This window comes from Acomys minous, assembly GCF_964271855.1.
Source record: "Acomys minous genome assembly, chromosome: 12".
NCBI classification, from domain to species: Eukaryota; Metazoa; Chordata; class Mammalia; order Rodentia; family Muridae; genus Acomys; species Acomys minous.
Window position 1 is genome coordinate 79,929,488 of NC_140493.1, and position 19,015 is coordinate 79,948,502.

The window sequence follows — 19,015 nt, forward strand, 5'->3', positions numbered from 1 at the left end:
TTCCCGTGTTGGCAGAACACATACTTAACATGTAAGATAGCCCAGGTTCAATTCCCTGCCACAAAGGCAGAAGTGATAGTGGGGTACTCATGCTCTGATTTTATAAAGATAATTCCTTAACCATTTTCAAATATGTTTAAACCCAATATAGTAACTGGATGCCAATGTGGTGGCACATGCCTGTAACCCAGCTGCCTGAGTTGTTGGCAAAAGGAGAGCAGGTTTCAGGGCAGCCTGGGCACTTCAGCAAGACACTGTCTCAAAACAGCATGCGTGCGTGCGTGCGTGCGTCTGTCTGTCTGTCTGTCTGTCTGTGAGATCATGTCCAAGGCTTGGTCTTGATTCCACTGGTGCCAGTGGCGAGAGTGGGGAGTGACTGGTGAGCCTCAACCCTTGTTAGCAACAAAGACACAATGATTGGTACAAATAAAGACATTACATATGTCAGGGCTATGTTTTAGCAGATGTAAAACTTTAACAAGATTCATGAGTTTTGTAATAACTTTTTAAAACTTTGGTGTGCTTTTACTTGTTTTCTTCAAGATAAGCTAACTATCTTAGAAGAGATGGGTGCATTGGGAGTGGAGCAGCCATGGATAAGCAAAACATTTTAAACAGGCTTTCCATCACACTCTGATTTTCTCATCCTCTTAATGTTTTTTAGCTGGGATTAGGTCGTTGCCCAAGTCTAGAAAGCCTAGACTCCAGTGACCTTCCCGCCCTGGCATCCCCAGTAGCTTGGAACTGCAGGTGCACACTGCTGAGTCCAATTCTGTTGTGTATTCTTTGCTAGTTATTCATGTCCATTTCCTGTTTCTAATACTCTCCATGTACTCGTTTATCATACACGCGCGTGCGCGCGCACACACACACACACACACACACACACACACACACACATATACACATACATATATACATATACATATATGGATTTTTTCTTCTTGCCTGTTTTTATTGATTTTTTTTTTTAAAGAAAAACTCTCTAGTTCCCCTGTATATCACTAGTGGGTGTGTGTAATTGGACTTAGTATGTCACCAGTGTTTTCTGTAGTGCACTACCTGTGAGAAAGTTTTGTCATTAAACAGTAATGGAGAAAGGTACTCACCTACAGTCCCCTCTGAGCCGTCTGTCTCCTTTGGGATACAGTGAGCAGAAAGGTCACTCTGCAGGACTTCATCTGATGTGGCTCTGGCTAAGGCAGCAGCCAGAAAGGAGGGGCAGTTACTGAAAGAGAAGCACAGGCACCTCAGTGAGGACTCGGAGCCGACGCCTTCACGTACCACAATACAGGCCAACACAGCACTGCCCCTTAACAGGCAGTGGCCGCGCCTGCCATCTGACGGACACCTGCTCAGTGTTGGATACATATTGGTGACTGTCACAGGGCTAGTCCATGGCCAGTGGATTTTACCAGCCAGCCAGGTAGACAGGCGGTAACCAACAGGGCACAACCTGAAAGTGAGAGAAGCTTTACAAAGTAAACCATAGTGACTCCTACCTTGATTGCATGGCCAGTGCCCTCACGTATGAAAAAGACTGAGTTACGAGGAAGTGCAAATGTAGGATGAAATACTTGAGACTAGCGTGTGCACAGGCCCTTGGGAGAGCTTGTGAGAAGTCACAAAGCTTTGAGCAAGGAAGTGCCACAGTGAGACAGAAATGAGAAGATTTGCTGTGTCAAAGGAAATTAGAATGTAGCAAGAAAAAAGGTGGGCAGTTAAGGACACTGAAAATCTACAGAAGGAATGAGGAAGAAGTGGGGGGAAGACAGGAGTAAGAGCACAAGAAAGAGGACTGGAGAGATGGCTCAGAGGTTAAGAGCACTGGCTGCTCTTCCAAAGGTCCTGAGTCCAATTCCCAGCAACCACATGGTGGCTCACAATCATCTATAGTGAAGGCATACATGCAGGCATATATAAATAATAAATAAATCTTTAAAAAAAAAAAAGAACACGAGAAAGGGGAGGCAGGAGGGGGACACAGAGGAAGGGTGGGAGGAAGGACAGGAGCAGGGGAGGGACAGAAAGAGGAAGGGCAGGAGGGTGTGTTTTGGAAAAAGGTGCTGTAGAATTTGCTGACCCTTGGCCTGAGGTGAGGGAATGGGGAACGACTGAGGGTGAGTCCTGAGCTTGTCTGAGCAGCTACGTGGGAGAGTAGGAACCAGGGCAAGGGGACGTGTGCTAATGGAGAAAAGAAGTTCATTTTAGCAATGTGAAGCTGGAAATGGTTATGGGATATTTTATAAGGGTATAAAATTATTACCTGGGTATTTGAGAGAGGGGCTCACACGTTAGAGATTGAGAGTCACAGGCACTCAATAGAAATAGAAATAATAACAGGGAGAATCAGGAAGGCAGCTGCCACGCTGTAGCACATACATCTTGTGTGCGCTGTGGAAAGTGGGGCAGAGTATTTGCCTTGTGAGTGCCTAAGTTTTCAGGTAAAGCGCAAGGAGACAAGGAGCTGATCGTAGGATCTCACGAGCACATAGACAGATCTTGATGTCAGCATGGGATGAGTCTTTGAGAGACATTAGGGGAGACAGAGAAGAAGGGATGGAGCATGTGTGAATGCTTGAACTGTGACCAGAAGGCTGTGGCAGGCTTTTTCTGTAGCGGGCCACAGCAGTGTTTCTGCTCCCACCTTCTGTTTCTGCACGTTTGGCTCTAACTCAGGCCTGAGGCATGCTAGCCAAGCGCTTTGCCATGGAGTTCCAGCCCCAGGCCCCATGCTATTTTAGAACCTCGCCATCTCACATAAAGTCTGTTACTTTTCCTTCACATGTGGTAAGACTGGAGAACCTGGGGTGGGGTAGGTAAAGCAGGCTCCCTGGCTAGCCTAGCTTCTTGTCTCTTCCTCTCTCTCCCTCTAGATTGCTTGTTCTTGGAACCCAGCAGCCATACTGTGAGGAAGTTCAAACCAGCCAACCTGGAGAGACAGCAGGTACAGGATCGCGTGGATATGAACTAAGCCCCCTTCCCCCAGCCAGCAGCCACCATCAGCTGCCTGACGTGTAAGTGCACAGAGCCTCAAGCAGCGCCATGTCCAGTCTGAGGCTTCAGATGCCATGGAACAGGCATGGGGATTCTAATGTGCCAGTCTGAAATCCTGACCAGAAGAAACTAGAGTATAATAAATGACTTTATTATGTCACTAAGCTTTGTCATAATTTGTTCAACAGCTGTTGTAACTGAAACCCAGAGTGTTAAAGCTAAAATACTAAAAAGAGCCAGGCATGGTAGCACCCACCTTTAATCCCAGCACTCCACGGGGAGAGGCAGGCAGTTTGTGAGTTGGGGCAGCCTGGCCTACAAAGTGAGTTCCGGGCCATCTAGGTTACACAGTGAGACCCTGTCTCAGAACAAACAACATCTCCCCCCCCATTGCCAAAAAACAAAACCAACCAAACAAAAAAGAATTAAAAGCTAGAGTAACTAAAAGGAGAGTCATGGGAGTTGAGTGAAAGAGGGAATGGCTGATTATATCACTCCTGAAAACAGAACATGTACTCTAATAGCATGTAAATAAAGTCATCACTGACTAGGTGCTGAGGTAAACAGTGGGAGGGAAAATGTCTCAAAAAATGGTATAGGGTGGGGATAGGTTGGATCTCTATGTACAAAAACAGCAATTCAAATTTCATCATATGGGGCTGCTCAGTGGTAGAATGCTTGCCTAGTGTGCACAGGTCCTGAGTCCAACCCCTGCTTCCTCTCTCCTACTAAAATGAAGAGAGACAAGTGACAGCAGCGTTAGTGGGATGCCAGACACCGGGCGTGCAGGACCCTGAAATGCTAATGTAAAGTTACTACATGGCTCAGCAGTTCTTGTCCAAGGTACATGGCTTAAAAGTGAAAGTGCATGCCCACACAAAGGCCTGGGTGAGCACCACAGCACAATAAAGTGCAGCAGATACAGAGTATAATAACCTTTTCAATATTTATTTTATGAGCAGGGATGCTTTGCCAGCATGTATATCTGTACCACGTGTGTGCCTGGTGCCCACAGAGGTCAGAAGAGGACATCAGGTACCCTAGACCTGGAGTTCCAAGTGCTTGTGCGCTGCCATGTAGGTGCTGGAAGCACACTCAGGTGCTCTTACACTGACGAGCCATCTCCAGAACCCCTGAGCCATTAAAGGGGGCATAGCTTTACATGTGTAGACGGACTTTGAAAATATGGGAGCAGAAGAAAAGGAAGGAAGGAAGGAAAGAGAATATGGTAGCAGAAGACCACATTTTCTGGAAATTATGTATATAAAAAGCCTATAATCGGTAGATCTGTAGAAGCAGAAGTGGTACCTCAGGGTTGAAATCCAGTCTATACATGGAAATACGAGCCTCTGACAGGAGGCAAGGGAGGGAGGGCGAGCAGTTTATGTGCAGGTAGGCTTTCCTGTTTGCCATTAGGAAGGAAGGACAGTCCCACCTGACAGTGTGACTCCCTCCCTGGGCATGCACGCCTGTGCCACGCACTGTTGTGCTGCTCAGACTGTACATGACCAGGAGCTGTAAGCTTGCCCCCTAGTGCTTACATCAATGAGATCCGAAGGTGATGAGCTCTCAGGCACAAGACTCACCTACGGATCTCGTTAGAACGTTGTGGGGCCTGAGACTTCACTTTTAACACAGCCCCAGACGACACTGAAGCCGCTGGAGAAGGTAGACAGTGCTCAGAGGCCTGTGCTGCTTGGGACACTATACATGCATAGCTCCTCCTCCTGCGCTACTCTGTGTGTGTGTGTGTGTGTGTGTGTGTGTGTGTGTACACATACATACTGGTCTTGTTTGCCAAGATTTGTGGTTTTACAGGTGGCACAATGAGGTGAAGGGTGATCATAACAATGGACCGTGGGCACTGAAGTTGGCCAAGAAAGAACAAACGCAAATCAGTGTGGTTTAAATGTAAATAACAAATGGTGGGTAGGAGTACTTGGGTACAAAATCAAGGACACGTGTTACAGTCTGAGCACAGGATGCTTGTGTGGAGCAGCTTGGGCTAGCGCAGTTGTTAGTAGGAAGGTCAGGCGAGACCAAAGACCTGATTCTGAAACAGGAAACTAAGCCTGCTTACAACCTCAGAGCGAGCGACCGAGCCCTAAGGGAAGGAAAAGTCTTCTCATTGCCTTTCTTACTCTTAGTACCTCTTCATCATTGTGTGCATGTTCATATGTGTCCAGATGCATGTCAGGGCCTCGGGAGGGTATGTGTGCACATACATGTCTGCACAAGTGTGTTCTAAAGATAGTCGTCCTCCCTTTCCCTCCTCCCCTCTCCCTACCCCCTTTCTCTCTCCCCCTCCCTCTCCGTCCCTCCCTCCACCCTCCCTCCTCCTCCTCTCTCTGTCTCTCTCTCTTTCCCTCCTTCTCCCTCTCTTTCTCTCTCTCTCTTCCCCCCTCTGAGACAAGACTCTTCCTTGGAGTTGGGTCAGTGTTTGGGGAAGACTGGCTAGCTAGTGAACCCTGTCTCCATGGCCCCCACACTGAGCTTTTAGGCACGTGCCAATGTACCTGGTTCCCACGTGGATTCTGAGGACTGAACTCAAGTCCTCAACTTGCAGACACTCTCTCCAAACCCTCGTCAGAACTTTTTAAAATGTACTGATGCAGGTTATTATTCTTTGTGAATAGTGAAATCATCAGTTGTGACCTGTTTGTTTTAACAACACTGGGCACTGACCCTAGGGCCTCTTGCATGTTAAGCAAGTGCTCTATCCACTAACTACCCTCCTCATTCACTCATCGTGTGTGTGTGTGTGTGTGTGCGCGCGCGTGCGCGCGCGCGCTCACATAAGACAGTCTGCAAGAGATGATTCTCTCCTTCTACCATATGGGTTCCGGGCATAGAATCCAGTTTGTCAAGCTTGGTTGCAAGTACCTTTACACACTAGGCCAGCAGTTCTCAACCTGTGGACAGCAATCCCTTTGGGAGTCACAATCCAATATTTACATTATGATTCATAAAAGTAACAACATTGCGGTTATGAGGTAGCAGTGAAATGATTTATGTTGGGGGGTGTCACCACAACACGAGGAACTGTATTAAAGGGTCGTAGCATTAGGAAGGTTGAGGACCACTGCCCCAGGCTATTTTGCTGACTGTAATTTTTATTTAGAGACAGTACTTTCTGAGCAGCTGGGACCTCAGGCCTGCACCACCACACCTTGTTGCTTTTGTTTTCCTTCACTGCGCTTGTGGGTCTGAGGCATGGCCTTTGGCTGCATACATGGGAGGCAAGCACTGCACTTGAGCTATGTTATTTCACGTGTGGGGAAGGGTCGCTTTTCATAGCTATTGCTCGTTAACAGCCCTAAAATGAAATCATGGACTTCTTCGAGGGCCACACAATGGAGAGCTAGTGTCACCTCGTCTCCTTCACAGCTGTCTAGGTTACTTGCCTTTTCCAGAAGAGGCCAGGGCTCCCAGTACCCACGTGGCTTGTCTTCATGTCTCTTGTGCTTTGACCTACTCAGCTCTTTTGTCTGTTTGTAAAGCTACATTTTAAAATGATCTGAGAACGTCTATGTGATCTAGCTCCCCAGCACTCCACAGCAAAGTGATACCTTTGTGTAATTAAACTATCAGTCTAGGCTCATCAAAGGCAAGAAGACTCTGACGACTTGTGAGAACAAGGCACGCACCATTCATCTCATTAATGTGTCATTTGTGGTACATTTTTAGTTACAGCTAATGTACTTTTTTAAAAAACTTTTTGTCAGACAGAATGAAAATATTTCCAGTGAAGTAGGGAGGAGGGTTAGCTCACTAAAGTAAGTTCTCAAACATCACCTCCATCAGCTCGCTGCACGTCAGAACATGGGAACACTCTCATGAATCATTTCTTACGGTTTTGACTGAAAAGAAAGAAACTATTTGAAAGAAACTATTTCTGAGAAATCAGAATTGCAAATATGTCTAAAGCATAGTAACATCAGAGAATACTTGATACAAATACAAACTTATCATTAGTGCTTGTCATTTTAAGAGCATTAACAAGCGTGGCTAACATAACAGACACTGCTCGCCTTCATAATCTCTTACGCTGATTGGAAGATGGTGCATTTTGGCAAACCTAAGCGGAGCAGTAGCAGACGAACCAGCACCGAGGCAGTGTGCAGACCCAGGCCTAGAGCTGCAGACGGGTCAGCGGGGACAGCGCCGGCGGCTCTTCGGACCTGGGCCTGAGTCCCAGCCTCCACAGGCAGCTTGCAGCCTGTGCAACCCCAGTTCCAGGGGCCTCTGTAGGCACCAGGCATGCACAGAGTGCACACACAAACATGCAGAGAAGACACAGTCAGTGGAATCAAATGCCATCATACTGGAAGCACTGCTGTCACTAGGTATGACCTGAATTTGGTAATGTTGGCCTTTGGGTGGCCTGGCTTTTCTGAAGTCAAATTAATCTTGTTAAAGTGCTCAAAAAAAAGTACGGCTTTACTTGTCATATGTACAGCTAAAAGACACATTCTTTGAAATACTTTCCATTCTTATTTTCACACAAGTTAGACCCTATGTGCAAAAGAAAATGTTTTCTACATAGCAGTTAACGTCCATATTTGTCTCAAACACCACAGTACAGATTTTACATATTCATAGATGTAGTCTCAGTCTGTTTGGTTTCTAAGTTGTATATTACAGAGACACGTTTTGAACAATGTTGAAAGATCATTAAAGGTTCCACTTATGCTTAATCACAAGAAGTAAAACATTCTACCTCACTATAACTACTTAAGTTAATGAATACATGAATATATACTTGAAGTTTTATATTTATTTAGTTTTTCAGTGCTGTACACTATAATGTCAGAAAGTCAGACACATTAACATCAGAAAATGAGCTCTGGAAATAAAGCACAGGGTTTGCTTTACAGTAAATATACACATGTCAGTCTCCAGGAAACTGCTGTTCACCGATGCCATGACTGTCCTTCCCGGTGCTCACAGTGGCTAGCAGCACTGTCTTCAGCTTCCAAGTATGATTTGGAGAGGTCAATCTTTCTTCTTCAATTCTACTTCCGAAAGAAGGACCAAGAGCATTGCTCCCTGGTAGAATGCTTGCCCAGACCATATTAGGAGTGGGTCCCCACCACCTCAAAAAAGAAAGAAAGGACACCTGTTCCCAGGCATGCCTGCCTTCCTCCCTTCCCTTTTTCTTTTGAGTCAGGGTCTCACTATGTAGCTCTTGCTGACCTGGAACTCACTACATGGGTCAGGCTGGCCTAGAACTCACAGAGATCCCCCTGCTCTGCCTGCTGAGTGCTGGGATTAAAGGTGGTGTTATCACACAGTGTGGTAGGGAGAAAGTTGCAAAATACAACTGTATCATAATGGCCCTCAGTAGTTAAGCACTTTTCAATGCTTATATGAATTTGTTTTTCAGTATCTGAAGCAGACATACTGGACCGTCAGGAATTGCGCAGATAACATCAGAGTCGGGGCTGAGGTGAACCTGGCCATAAAGCTCATGCCATGTGCATTGTGTACAAAGCCCTCAGTTTATTCCTATGCACGGGATGGACAGGAGGAGCCAGGATTAGCAAAGCAGCAAGAGATGTGAAATTTTAGCACTGAGCATATTCATTTCTTGAGACCTCTAGATACAGTAGATATTTCATACACTCAGAAATCCCCTTAAATTATAAAAAATTGATTTCTCTATGTTGCTATGAAAATAAAACCCAAAAGCTGGGAGTATAGCATTTGTGTGGCATGTACAAAGCTTGTGCTTGATTTGAGAGAAGGAGGAGGAGGATGAACGAATGAACTAGGGGTCAGTAACAACTCTGGAGGCCAGACACATGGAGGGACTAGAACACTCTACCAGCTCATCCCTGAAATGCTGTTGAGCTGACTTGCTGGGAACATGATAAGCCAGGAAGGCTCGTTCTAGGAGATGCCAAACTGAGGGCTGCTGTTTCCTCCACTGGAAAAATAAGCAGCTGGCTAGCGTGCTACCTGTGTGATTCTATTCCAAGTAAGTATCGTCGTTCATCTCAAAGAGCGTCAAAGACAGAAGAACGGTGCACTGCGTACAGCTGCACATAACTGCACTCACGGCATGGGAGGCAGGCGGCAGGGTCCCTGGAGTCTACACACAGGTTTGAGACTGGCCTGGGTGACAAGTCAAGACACAAACCCAAAATATTGTTTCTATAAGTATATAAGGATGTTCTGCTTCTAAGAGCATATATGGGGGAGGAGGTCTCCCTCAATCACAACATTAGGGGAGGGGAGAAGGGGGGAAGTGGGAGGGAGGGAAGAATGGGAGGAAACAGGGGAAGGGCTAACAATCTAGATGTAATATGAATAAATTAATAAAAAAAAAGGAAAAAGGATGTTCTGCTTTATGTATCAGGAATAGTCTTAAAGTTGGCTGTGCTGGGCATAGTAGCACATGTCTTTGATCCCAGCATTTGGCAGCACAGGCAGGTGGATCTCTGAGTTTCAGGCTAGCCTGGTCTACTTAGTGAGTTCCAGACCAGCCAAGGCTGCATATGGAGAGCTTGTCTCAATAAACATATATTCACTCCTATTAAGTCCATCAGTCTTGGCAGCGCGTCCACTAGTTAGGAAGACGTGTTCATACTTCTTATAGCCAACTATGCCATAGACTTCACATGGAACAATGCTGTTGCCAAGTATTGTGGGTATTTTATTTTTTGTCTTGTTTTTGAGACAGGGTCTCTGCATAGCCTTAGTTGTAATGGGACTCACAGTGTAGATGAGGCTAGCTTCCAACTCCTAGAGATCTGCCTGCCTCTGCCCTCTGAGGGCTGAGATTAAAGGTGTTCAACAGCACGCCCCGTAAGAGCTTTGTATTTTAAACAAGAGTTTATTATTCTATATTCATCTAGTCTAGGCTGGCTTCAGGCCCGCATTAGTGAAGAGGGAAGGGGACCGGGCTGAATGGAGGAGGCTGGCTGTGAGCAATGGATGCTATCTTTGTATCAATAGATTGACACACCATAGAAATAAAAGGGCTTCATTTTCAGTTACCAAGGGTGGACCCCTTCTCAGTCACTTGTTAGCATCATGCATATCAGGACAGTGTACATTTTAAGGCTGCACACTGAATAAACCAAGCCAGGAAGCACTTTGATTACAATGCCAAACCTACACAAATCACCAAAGACATTATTAGATAAATTAGAGGTTTAAAAGTACATCCTTCCTGACATTGGCAATGTGGGCGTCCACACAGCTCAGACCCACAGCTGTGCTGCAGCAGGCTGGGCTCAGCCCCGCTAAGGTAACAGAAACTCGGGAAGGCGGGACCGTTCCGTCAGTTCCCTCAGAGAGAGTCCACTGAGGGGCCCCTCACCCCCAGGATCATGGCAGGGCGGGCTCCTCCGCATGGGTGATTGGGAGAAACCCTGACTCTGATCACCCCATCTCCGTTAAGCATAAGGACTTTAAGTCTAAAATAGCACACTTGATTAAAACTAGAGAAAGCCAGCCCTCTACACGACAGCATTGTTTTCCTTGGACTCCGTGGAGTTAATGGGCTGGTTCCATCCTCTGGAGGCCGCTCTTTGTCTAGCAAGCCCCAGGAACGCCACCTGGAGTCAGATGGCGATGCCCACACAGCACAGGCTCTTTTCCTTCTCTTGCCTACCGGTGCCTGGCTCCTGCCGCTGCAACCTTGGGGTTCTCACAGCAGAAGTCTCCCTGCTGCGCCTATTGGCTTAGTCTCAGCAACTATTTTTGCTCACACCAGCCAGGTTGACATTCAAGGAAAACCCACAGACTCCCAGCTTTTTTATGAATCCCGGTTAGCTGCTACAAGATCACCCAAGACTAAACTAACAGTAGCACAAGATCAGTACAAGATCACAGAGAGATTGTGGCCCAGCAGGAGGAAATCATGTCACCTTTCTCCCCAAAGCTGACTGAACAGCCTGTGTCCTGAAACAGCCCTTGCCAGAGTGTCCCCATGAGATCTTCCTTGTGCTGGATCCCCGAGTTCTGGGCTCTGCTTCCCTCAAGGGTTCCCAATGGTGCCATGCTGCACTTTCTTCCTGGGTGTCACCTCTGTGCCCTGCCCATGCTGCTGCAGTGTTCATCAGCTTTGCAAAGTACTGCCGAGTTCAGCAAGTGCTCCCCTGTCCGCATCTGCACTTAGAACAATGCCTCCTCAAATTATGTATTAGTTTGGGGGACAGAGTGTATGGAGATCAGAGGACAGTTCTGAGTGGCTTCCCTTCCGAGTCTGTGTGCTCCTGTGAAGGTGAGGGAAGGACATGCCCACAGAAAGCACTTGGGTACAAGAACAGTGTCATTCCAGAGCACTTGCTGCCTATGCCTCTCAAGCTCGCCTGCCCTTTGTTTCCAGGCTCTGCTCTCTGGGAGAGCGAGACCTTTGGCACTGCAGGCAGTTGGGTGGGATTTAGAGATTTTGGTTAAATGTAAATTTGAAACAACTGAGAAAGTATGAGTTAATACCAAGGCAACTGAATGTACTAAGGATTTATAGTTGCCTTCCGGTTTTCCTTCCTGTTCTCTGAAGTCTGCACACAAGCCCAGGAAGGCCAGAGCCAGCCAAAGACTGCAGAGTCCTTCTCTCCAGTCTGAACAGCATATGTGCATTTTTCCAGACTTTAAACCAATCTCTGACGAGGGAAGGTTGTGTTTTATTTTCCTAATTTATCTTAGCAATATAGTTTACATAGAAATTCCAGTCTTTCAAGTACCTGATTTTCAAGTCATGGTAGACACTCAAGTGCATTCTCAGAACAGGGGTCAGAGGAGAACTTCGGTTATCAAAAATAATGACAGTTTATCCCAGTTTTGTTTGGGGGGGTTTTTGGGGGGGATTGGGGGTGAGACAGTGTCTTTCTGTCCTGGAACTCCCTGTAGAGCAGGCTGGCCTCTAATTCACAGAGATCCTCCTGCCTCTGCCTCCAGAGTACTAGGATTAAAGGTGTGTGCCATGCCTGGCAAGTTTATCCCATTCTAAGACCTCCCAAAGCTAATGGAATTTTAAATGATGAGTTGACATCGAGCTGACGTCCCACTGACATGAATCAAACATGATGACCAGAGACGCCCCAACAGCATCCACTGCTTCTGGGAAAACCTACGCCCAACTAGGATCATGCTGAGCAAGCAACATGGCTCCCACGGGTACTTCCGTTTCACTTCATGCAGTAAATATGTTGTCAACAGTGTCAAAGGTGACTTCCCTTTCTCACTATTCCATGGTAGTAATTCTCCAGTGCACACAAAAGGAAGGCACTTTGCCCTGGAATTCATACACCCAGTGCTTAGGTTCTGCCTACATTCACTCCGTGCTCCCCATCCACTGACAGACTCAATATGGCTTATTTTTCATGCACAGTAAAGTGACTTACTGATCTCAGTACCCTTCCCTCTAAATACCTCAATGCGTGTCAGTGTCAGCTAACAGGCTTTACTACACTCTGCATCCTATAGAACGCACACATGTGTGCTTTTCATGGAATAGTGATAAGTGCATGTCCGTGTACCTCAGCCCTAGTAGAGCACAGGGCGGTCGGCTCCTTTCCAGGCGGTGCTCACCCCAGTCTCTCACTGCTCATCTCTCCACCGAAGCTCAGCTCTGTGTCTTCCTGAACTTGGTATAAGCACACGTGGCCTTTCACGTAGGGTTCTTTGCATTGGGCACCATGTTTGTGGAGATTTACTCATGTTGTGTATATTAAGAGGACACTCCTTTTCATTGAAAAATAGTGTTTCCTTTTATCACTATGTGAGCCTGTTCATTCTCACAATGGACAGATGAGCTGTGTCCGAATTTTCACTGAGATGAGTAAGGCTGCCATGAGCACCTGTGAGTCGTTTTGTAGACGTGTTTCCCTTTCTCTTAGATAAACACTGAGGAGTTAATAGGTTAGAGGTATATGCTTAGCCTTTTTGTTTTGGAGACAGGGTTTCTCTGTGTAGCTTTGGCTGTCTTGGAACTCACTATACAGGCCAAGCTGGCCTTGAACTCACAGAGACCCACCAGCTTCTGCCTCCTGAGTTCTGGGATTAAAAGTGAGCGCCGCTATATATGTTCAGTCTTAAAGGAAGCTGCCAGACCTTTTCCTGGAGTAGCGTTGTGTGTGCATGTACCTGCTCTGCCACATTTCATCAGGAGTTTTAGTTTTGAATCAAGGTCTCCTTATATTGTCCAAGCTGGCCTCAAGCGTCGTCCTGCCTCAGCTTCCTCATTCATTATCTACCATGCTCAGTTCTTTGGTGGGTGTATCCTAGTATCTTCCCGCAATGCTGACTTGTTAAGAAAATGTTGAAGAAAAAAAAATGTTGAAGAACTGAGCGGGTGAACAAGCACAAACAAAGCAGAATGACTCATGTATGAAAATGCCGTGATGAAACCCATACTTTGGATGCTAACCTGAAAATTAATTTTAAAAAAGGAAAATAATGAGGGGCTGGGAATATAGCGCTTGTGCCTAGCATGGGTGAGGTACAGCATTTGGGGGGACAGAGATAATAAGTAAGCTAACACATAACAGACCTAATTTCTCTCCAACACCAAATCATGCTGAGTGGAACCACAGCTCAGTGATGGCACTAGCCTAGCAGGCAGAGGCCCTGGCGTCAGTCCCTAGCAAGACAAGACCAAACATCACGTAGCTCTGGTGAGGAGACACAGTGCTCCTTGGGGGCTGAGATGATAGCTCTGTTGCCAGAGTGCTTGCTTTGCAAGTATGACAACCCGAGTTTGAGCCCCATGTCCCATGTACAAAGCTGGGTGCAGCAACACCTGCCTGCAGCACACACCTGTAATCCTAGCCCTGCAGAGGCAGAAACAGGAGGATGCCTGGCTTACTCACAGGCCAGCCAGTGTAGCCCAATTGGTGAGTGTGTGTGTGCCCGCGCACACACACACACACACACACACACACACACACACACACACACAGGGATGGGGGAGCGATATGCTACTGCTTCTATGCCAAAGAGTAACTCATTCCACACTGGGATTTTTTTTTTCTTTTGGTTTTTCAAGATAGGGTCTCTCTGTGTAGCCTTGGCTGTCCTAGACTCACTTTATAGACCAGGCTAGCCTCAAACTCAGTGATCTGTCTGCCTCTGCCTCTGTGAGTGCTGGGATTAACGAACGGTGTGCACCACCACGTCCGGCTCAGACTGGGAATCTTTCATATTTCTGTCTGTATTCACCTAGCCAGTGTATTTTTAAACTGCTAGTTGGCAGGACTGCCCTGGATGCCTTCTCTAGCCTTCTGGATACTCATGGTTTTGTCCCTGTGTGTACAGGGCACGTTCATGTAAATTTGTTTTTTTCATTTTGCGGGGGTTTGGGGATGTTGGTTGGTTGGTTGGTTTTGTCTTTTGAGACAGGGTTTCTCTGTGTAGTCTTGGCTGTCCTGGACTCACTTTGTAGACCAGGCTGGTCCTGAACCAACAGAGATCTGCCTGCCTCTGCCTTCCAGAGTGCTGGGATTACAGGTGTGTGCCACCATGCCTAGCAAAATTTGGTATTTTGTAAGTAGATGAAATACCCAAAAAAACCAAACCCATCAATAGTTAATGTTTATAATACTACCTTGACAATCAATAACTTAATAATCAGGAGTTTAAAGCAAAACTACTTACCTGTGTGTCACATAGGTTCTAAACTGATGGCAAACAGAATAGAAAGCGCCAGGACACACTGAGTCAGGTGGCCATATGGGGGGGACACAACAGAGAAAGGAGACACGCAACGGCGGTGTGTGTGGAGGGTGTCAGAGGACTGAAAATGTTATATTACACTAATAGCTAGTGAATTCATTCTCAGAATTTCTGATATACTAAACAAGTCTCCGGAGACACTGAAACTGGTTCCACCAGCACGTATGTACAAAAATATTTGTTTTGTATGTATCTGTGTGCTCCCGTGTGTATGCTATGTGTATGTGGGTATCTGAGGAAGCCAGGAGAGGGTGTGGGAGCCCCTGTAGCTGTGGTAGCAGCTGGTTGTGAGCTTCCCACACAGGTGCTGGGAGCTGAACTCAGTCCTCCTGAAGAGCAGGAAGTGCTGAACCACTGAGCCATCTCTCTAGCCCCAAAGATAGTTTTTATTTTTGTCTTTAATTTTTGAGACAGGGTCTCACTCTGTAGACCCAGCTTGCCTCCAACTTGCTATGTAGACTAGGCTGGCCTTGAGATCTTCCTGTCTCTGCCTCCCAAGTGCTGGGATTAAAAGGTGTGTGCTACCACCGACAAGCTCCAAAAATATTCTTAATATGACCTTCTTATAAAAGAAAGGCATTAAATCTTTATGCAAATAAACTATTCTTTCTACAATGTCATATTCATGGGAAGTTGTGGGAATGGCCCTAAAAGAACTTCAAGAATTTCACCTTATTTTCCTTAGTACAGTAACTATTAGCTCAAAAATGAAAACCTGGATCCCTACCATACTTTTTTTAACTTAATATGTGATGAGTTGTCTCCAGTATTAAATGTTGGTACCCTAACCCACAAGACCTCTAAATGTGACTATCCTTGAAACAGGGTCATTAAAAGTGTAAAAGTCAAGTGACATCACCTCCGTGGTTAGAATGTAATCTGTGTCCTCCATAGACTGTGTGTAGGAAATCCAGTTGCCAGGACAGCAGTAGTGTTGTTGCTCCTTTGAACTCTTTAGGTCACTGGGGACCTCCAGCCATTTCCTACCCAAAGATGCTGTGACTCACCCCCAACATAGCCCTGCTCTTGTGATCCAGCGCCTACCAGGACAACCTCACCAGAAACAGAACCAATGTATGTGCCATGTCTTTTGACCTCTAGAACTAGACGCTGCAACCTTCTCCCCTCACACAGTGAGCTGCTTCCAGTATGTCACGCCTGGCAGCCAATCAGGTGAGTCTCAGTCCAGCACTGGTTTCCTTACAAGGAAAGGAAATGTGAACGGGCATGAGATGGCATGAGGCTGTGATCAGAGCAGAACTGCGTGTCTAAAGCCATGGGCTGCACACAGAGACTGGGAGGAAACCAAAGTCCAGACACACAGGGAGAAGCAGCAGGCTAAGGAGAGAAGCTTCCCAAGATGCTGCACCCCTGGCCTGTGGTTAATAAGCTATGAAACTTTGTCCCAGCACAACAGCAGCAATGGGCTACTGTCATGTGACAGCATGCTGGTTACTAAGCTTTTCATTTGCAGACTAATTTCTTTTCTTTTTTCTCCCTCCCCCTATACTCCCAGCCAGGGAGTTTTATCTGTGTAGCCTTGGCTGTTCTGGACTCAGTTTGTAGTCCAGGCCAGCCTCTGCCACCCGAGTGCTGGGATTACAGGTGTGCGTGATCACCACCCAACATTGGACTAATTTCTTTAGGGCCCTGGCCTTTGCTAATTTAACAGCAGCTTTGGTTGGAAATCATCCCAAAACTGTGAACTGTAAGGGCTGGAAGAACATGTCGTTGGCGGCTGGAAAGATGCCTCTGTGGGTGAGGGTACTTGCTCTGTAACCAGAGGGTCTGATTCAAGTCCTCAGCACCCAGGCATGGCTTTGTGGGGCATACATCCAGTGCCCTGCTGCAGCCTCACATGCATGCAACACACACACACACACACACACACACACACACACACACGGAATGTGTCTTTTAGTGTGTGTGTGTATGGTATGTATGGCACACACGTGTGTGAGCACATGGGTACATGTGTGCCACAGCATGCATGCAGAGGTCTGAGGGCAGCTCGGTGCAGTCTGTGCTCTCCACTGTGTGGGTCCTGGGGTTCAAATTCAGGGTGTCCGGCTTCTGTGACAAGCAGCACCTTTACCCACTGAGTCATCTTGCTCAGTGGTCTAATAATCATACTGTATGCCTCAGTTGGTTTTCTATTGCTTTGAGAAAACACTAACCGAAAGCAAGCTGGGGAAGAAAGGGTTTATCTCATCTTACAACTCTTAGGTCACACTCCATCACTGAGGGAAGTCAGGGCAGGAACCTAGATGCGGGAACAGAGGCAGAGACCACGGAGGAGTGCTGCTCACTGACTTGCTCAGCTTGCATCTTATACAACTCAGGACCCACGCACCCACAGTGGGCTGCGCCCTCCACATCAGTCATCAGTGACCTCGCAGACTTGCCTGAAGGCCAAGCTCATGGGGGTATTTCCTCAACTGAGGTTTCTCTCTCTCTCTCCACATGACACTCTCTTGTATCCAACTGGCAACAGGTGGGCTTGCGATGGCGAGTCTTGGCTGTCAATTTGACTGCATCTAGAATCAACTGAGACCCCAGCTACCGCTCACTTTCTTCATCAGATTTGAAACAGGAAGGGCCGCACTAAATCTGGGCCACACCTTCTAGTGGCAACCCAATAAAAAGACATGGAAGAAAGAAGCTTTGGGTTTTGCCTGTTTAACCTCACTCTTGCTGGCAAGTCCACCTACCTGTTGCTGTGCCATTCCCTCACTTGTACAACAGTCTACTTTTTTGTGGTTCTGACATAAAAGGCCAGGAATCCTTGAGACTTTCAGCACCAGACTAAGACTGCTGAGACATCCAGCCCCGTAGACTGAATGACAACTCAATTTTCAGCCACTCTGGTATGGGACAGCCACTGTTGACTACCCAGACAGCATCCAGTAAGCCCAGCTCATAGAATCCACCTTAATGTATATACTCATTGTATCCGTGCTGTTCTTTAGATAGCCCCGACCAACACACGCCGTGCGCCATCTCTACAGGGCGCATTGTACCTCAGTAAGCATCTCTGGTACCTGCTCACAGCGGTTTGTCATCAAACTATAAAATGATTCTTCAAAGTATAACCCTGATAGATGAGCTATGTGAGAGACTTCCAAAGATAGACAACATGACACAGTGCGAACCAACACTGTACGTGAGGTGGCACTTATGGTAACAAAGGCACCTGGTGTGTCTATTCTAAGGAACCCGAGGACACTGAATAAAGCACAATACAAAAACACCTCACCAAGAGAGCCCGCACACCCTGCGAAGGCTCCTGCTCCACAGTCCGCCGGACATGCTCAGCCAAGCTTCGAGTCAGCAGCATCTACACCATACAGATGGGCTTACTTGAAAGCAAAGCCATTTAACACACATCCTGATTTTCTGGCAAATCCTGGTAACATTTAAAAACTAATCTAAATGAGAGACAACACAAAGTGTCTGAAATTGATGTCAGTCCACATCTTTTTTAAGAGAACAAGTTCGGGCTTGTGAGACAGTTCAACTGGTAAAGGCTCCTGCTACAGCCTGGCGATCTGAGTTCAGTCCCGATACAGACGTGGTGGAAGGAGAGATCTGACTCCTCAGGGTGTGCTCTGAGCTCCACTCGTGCACTGCAGCACACGTGTGTGCCAGTATGCACACAAATAAAATGTAAAGACCTGGGCCAGGCGTGGTGGCGCACGCCTTTAATCCCAGCACTTGGGAGGCAGAGGCAGGCGGATCGCTGTGAGTTCAAGGCCAGCCTGGTCTACAAAGTGAGTCCAGGACAGCCAAGGCTACACAGAGAAACCCTGTCTCGAAAAGCCAAAAAATACAAATACAAAAACAAAATGTAAAGAACTAAAAAAAAATTTGTTATCACTTGTTTTAAATACACATTTTTTATATATTTGAGTTCATTTCATTTCCTTAGTGAATTCAGTTAGAACAATGAGATGTTTAACTTATTAAATTAGAAAATGTAGATATTCTGATCTACAAAGTCTTTTTAAACAGTACTTTCTTGCTTTGTTTTTGAGACAGGGTTTTTCTGTGTAGCCTTGGCTGTCCTGGAACTCATTTGGTAGACCAGGCTGGCCTTGAATTCACAGTGATCCACCTGCCTCTACCTCCCAAGTTCTGGGAGTAAAGTCCACTTTTCCAAAAAAGTCTCAAGTGACTCTCTAATAGAAATTGTCAAGAGTTCATTAAAGATGAATACTACATGCAGAGTCATCTGGCAGCACAACATCACTATCTGTGGCCTCACACAAATATACTGTGGTCTGTGCTTGCTCCTGTGTGTGTGTGTGTGTGTGCGCGTGCGCACGCGCGCATA

General features: G+C 46.6%; 2 protein-coding genes across 7 annotated transcripts in view; one reads left to right on the forward strand and one right to left on the reverse strand.

Annotated features, from left to right (window-relative positions):
• The window catches only part of TRIM37 (tripartite motif containing 37), a 133,833-nt gene extending 125,188 nt beyond the window's left edge, over nt 1-8,645 (forward strand). For 2 of the 6 annotated variants that reach the window (XM_084803261.1, XM_084803259.1), the window contains one exon: nt 2,877-3,157. In XM_084803261.1, the coding sequence (XP_084659387.1) occupies nt 2,877-2,974 (98 nt within the window). In that variant the 3' untranslated portion in view covers nt 2,975-3,157. Of the gene's footprint in view, nt 1-2,876; nt 3,158-8,383 lie in introns of those variants that run through there. The other 4 variants (XR_014783522.1, XM_084803258.1, XM_084803260.1 and 1 more) reach the window with 4 other exon arrangements.
• PPM1E (protein phosphatase, Mg2+/Mn2+ dependent 1E) overlaps nt 1-19,015 on the reverse strand; it is a 136,819-nt gene that overhangs the window by 22,855 nt on the left and 94,949 nt on the right. The window contains exon 2 of the mRNA XM_084803276.1: nt 1,110-1,228. Within this exon, the coding sequence (XP_084659402.1) occupies nt 1,110-1,228 (119 nt within the window). The remainder of the gene's footprint in view (nt 1-1,109; nt 1,229-19,015) is intronic.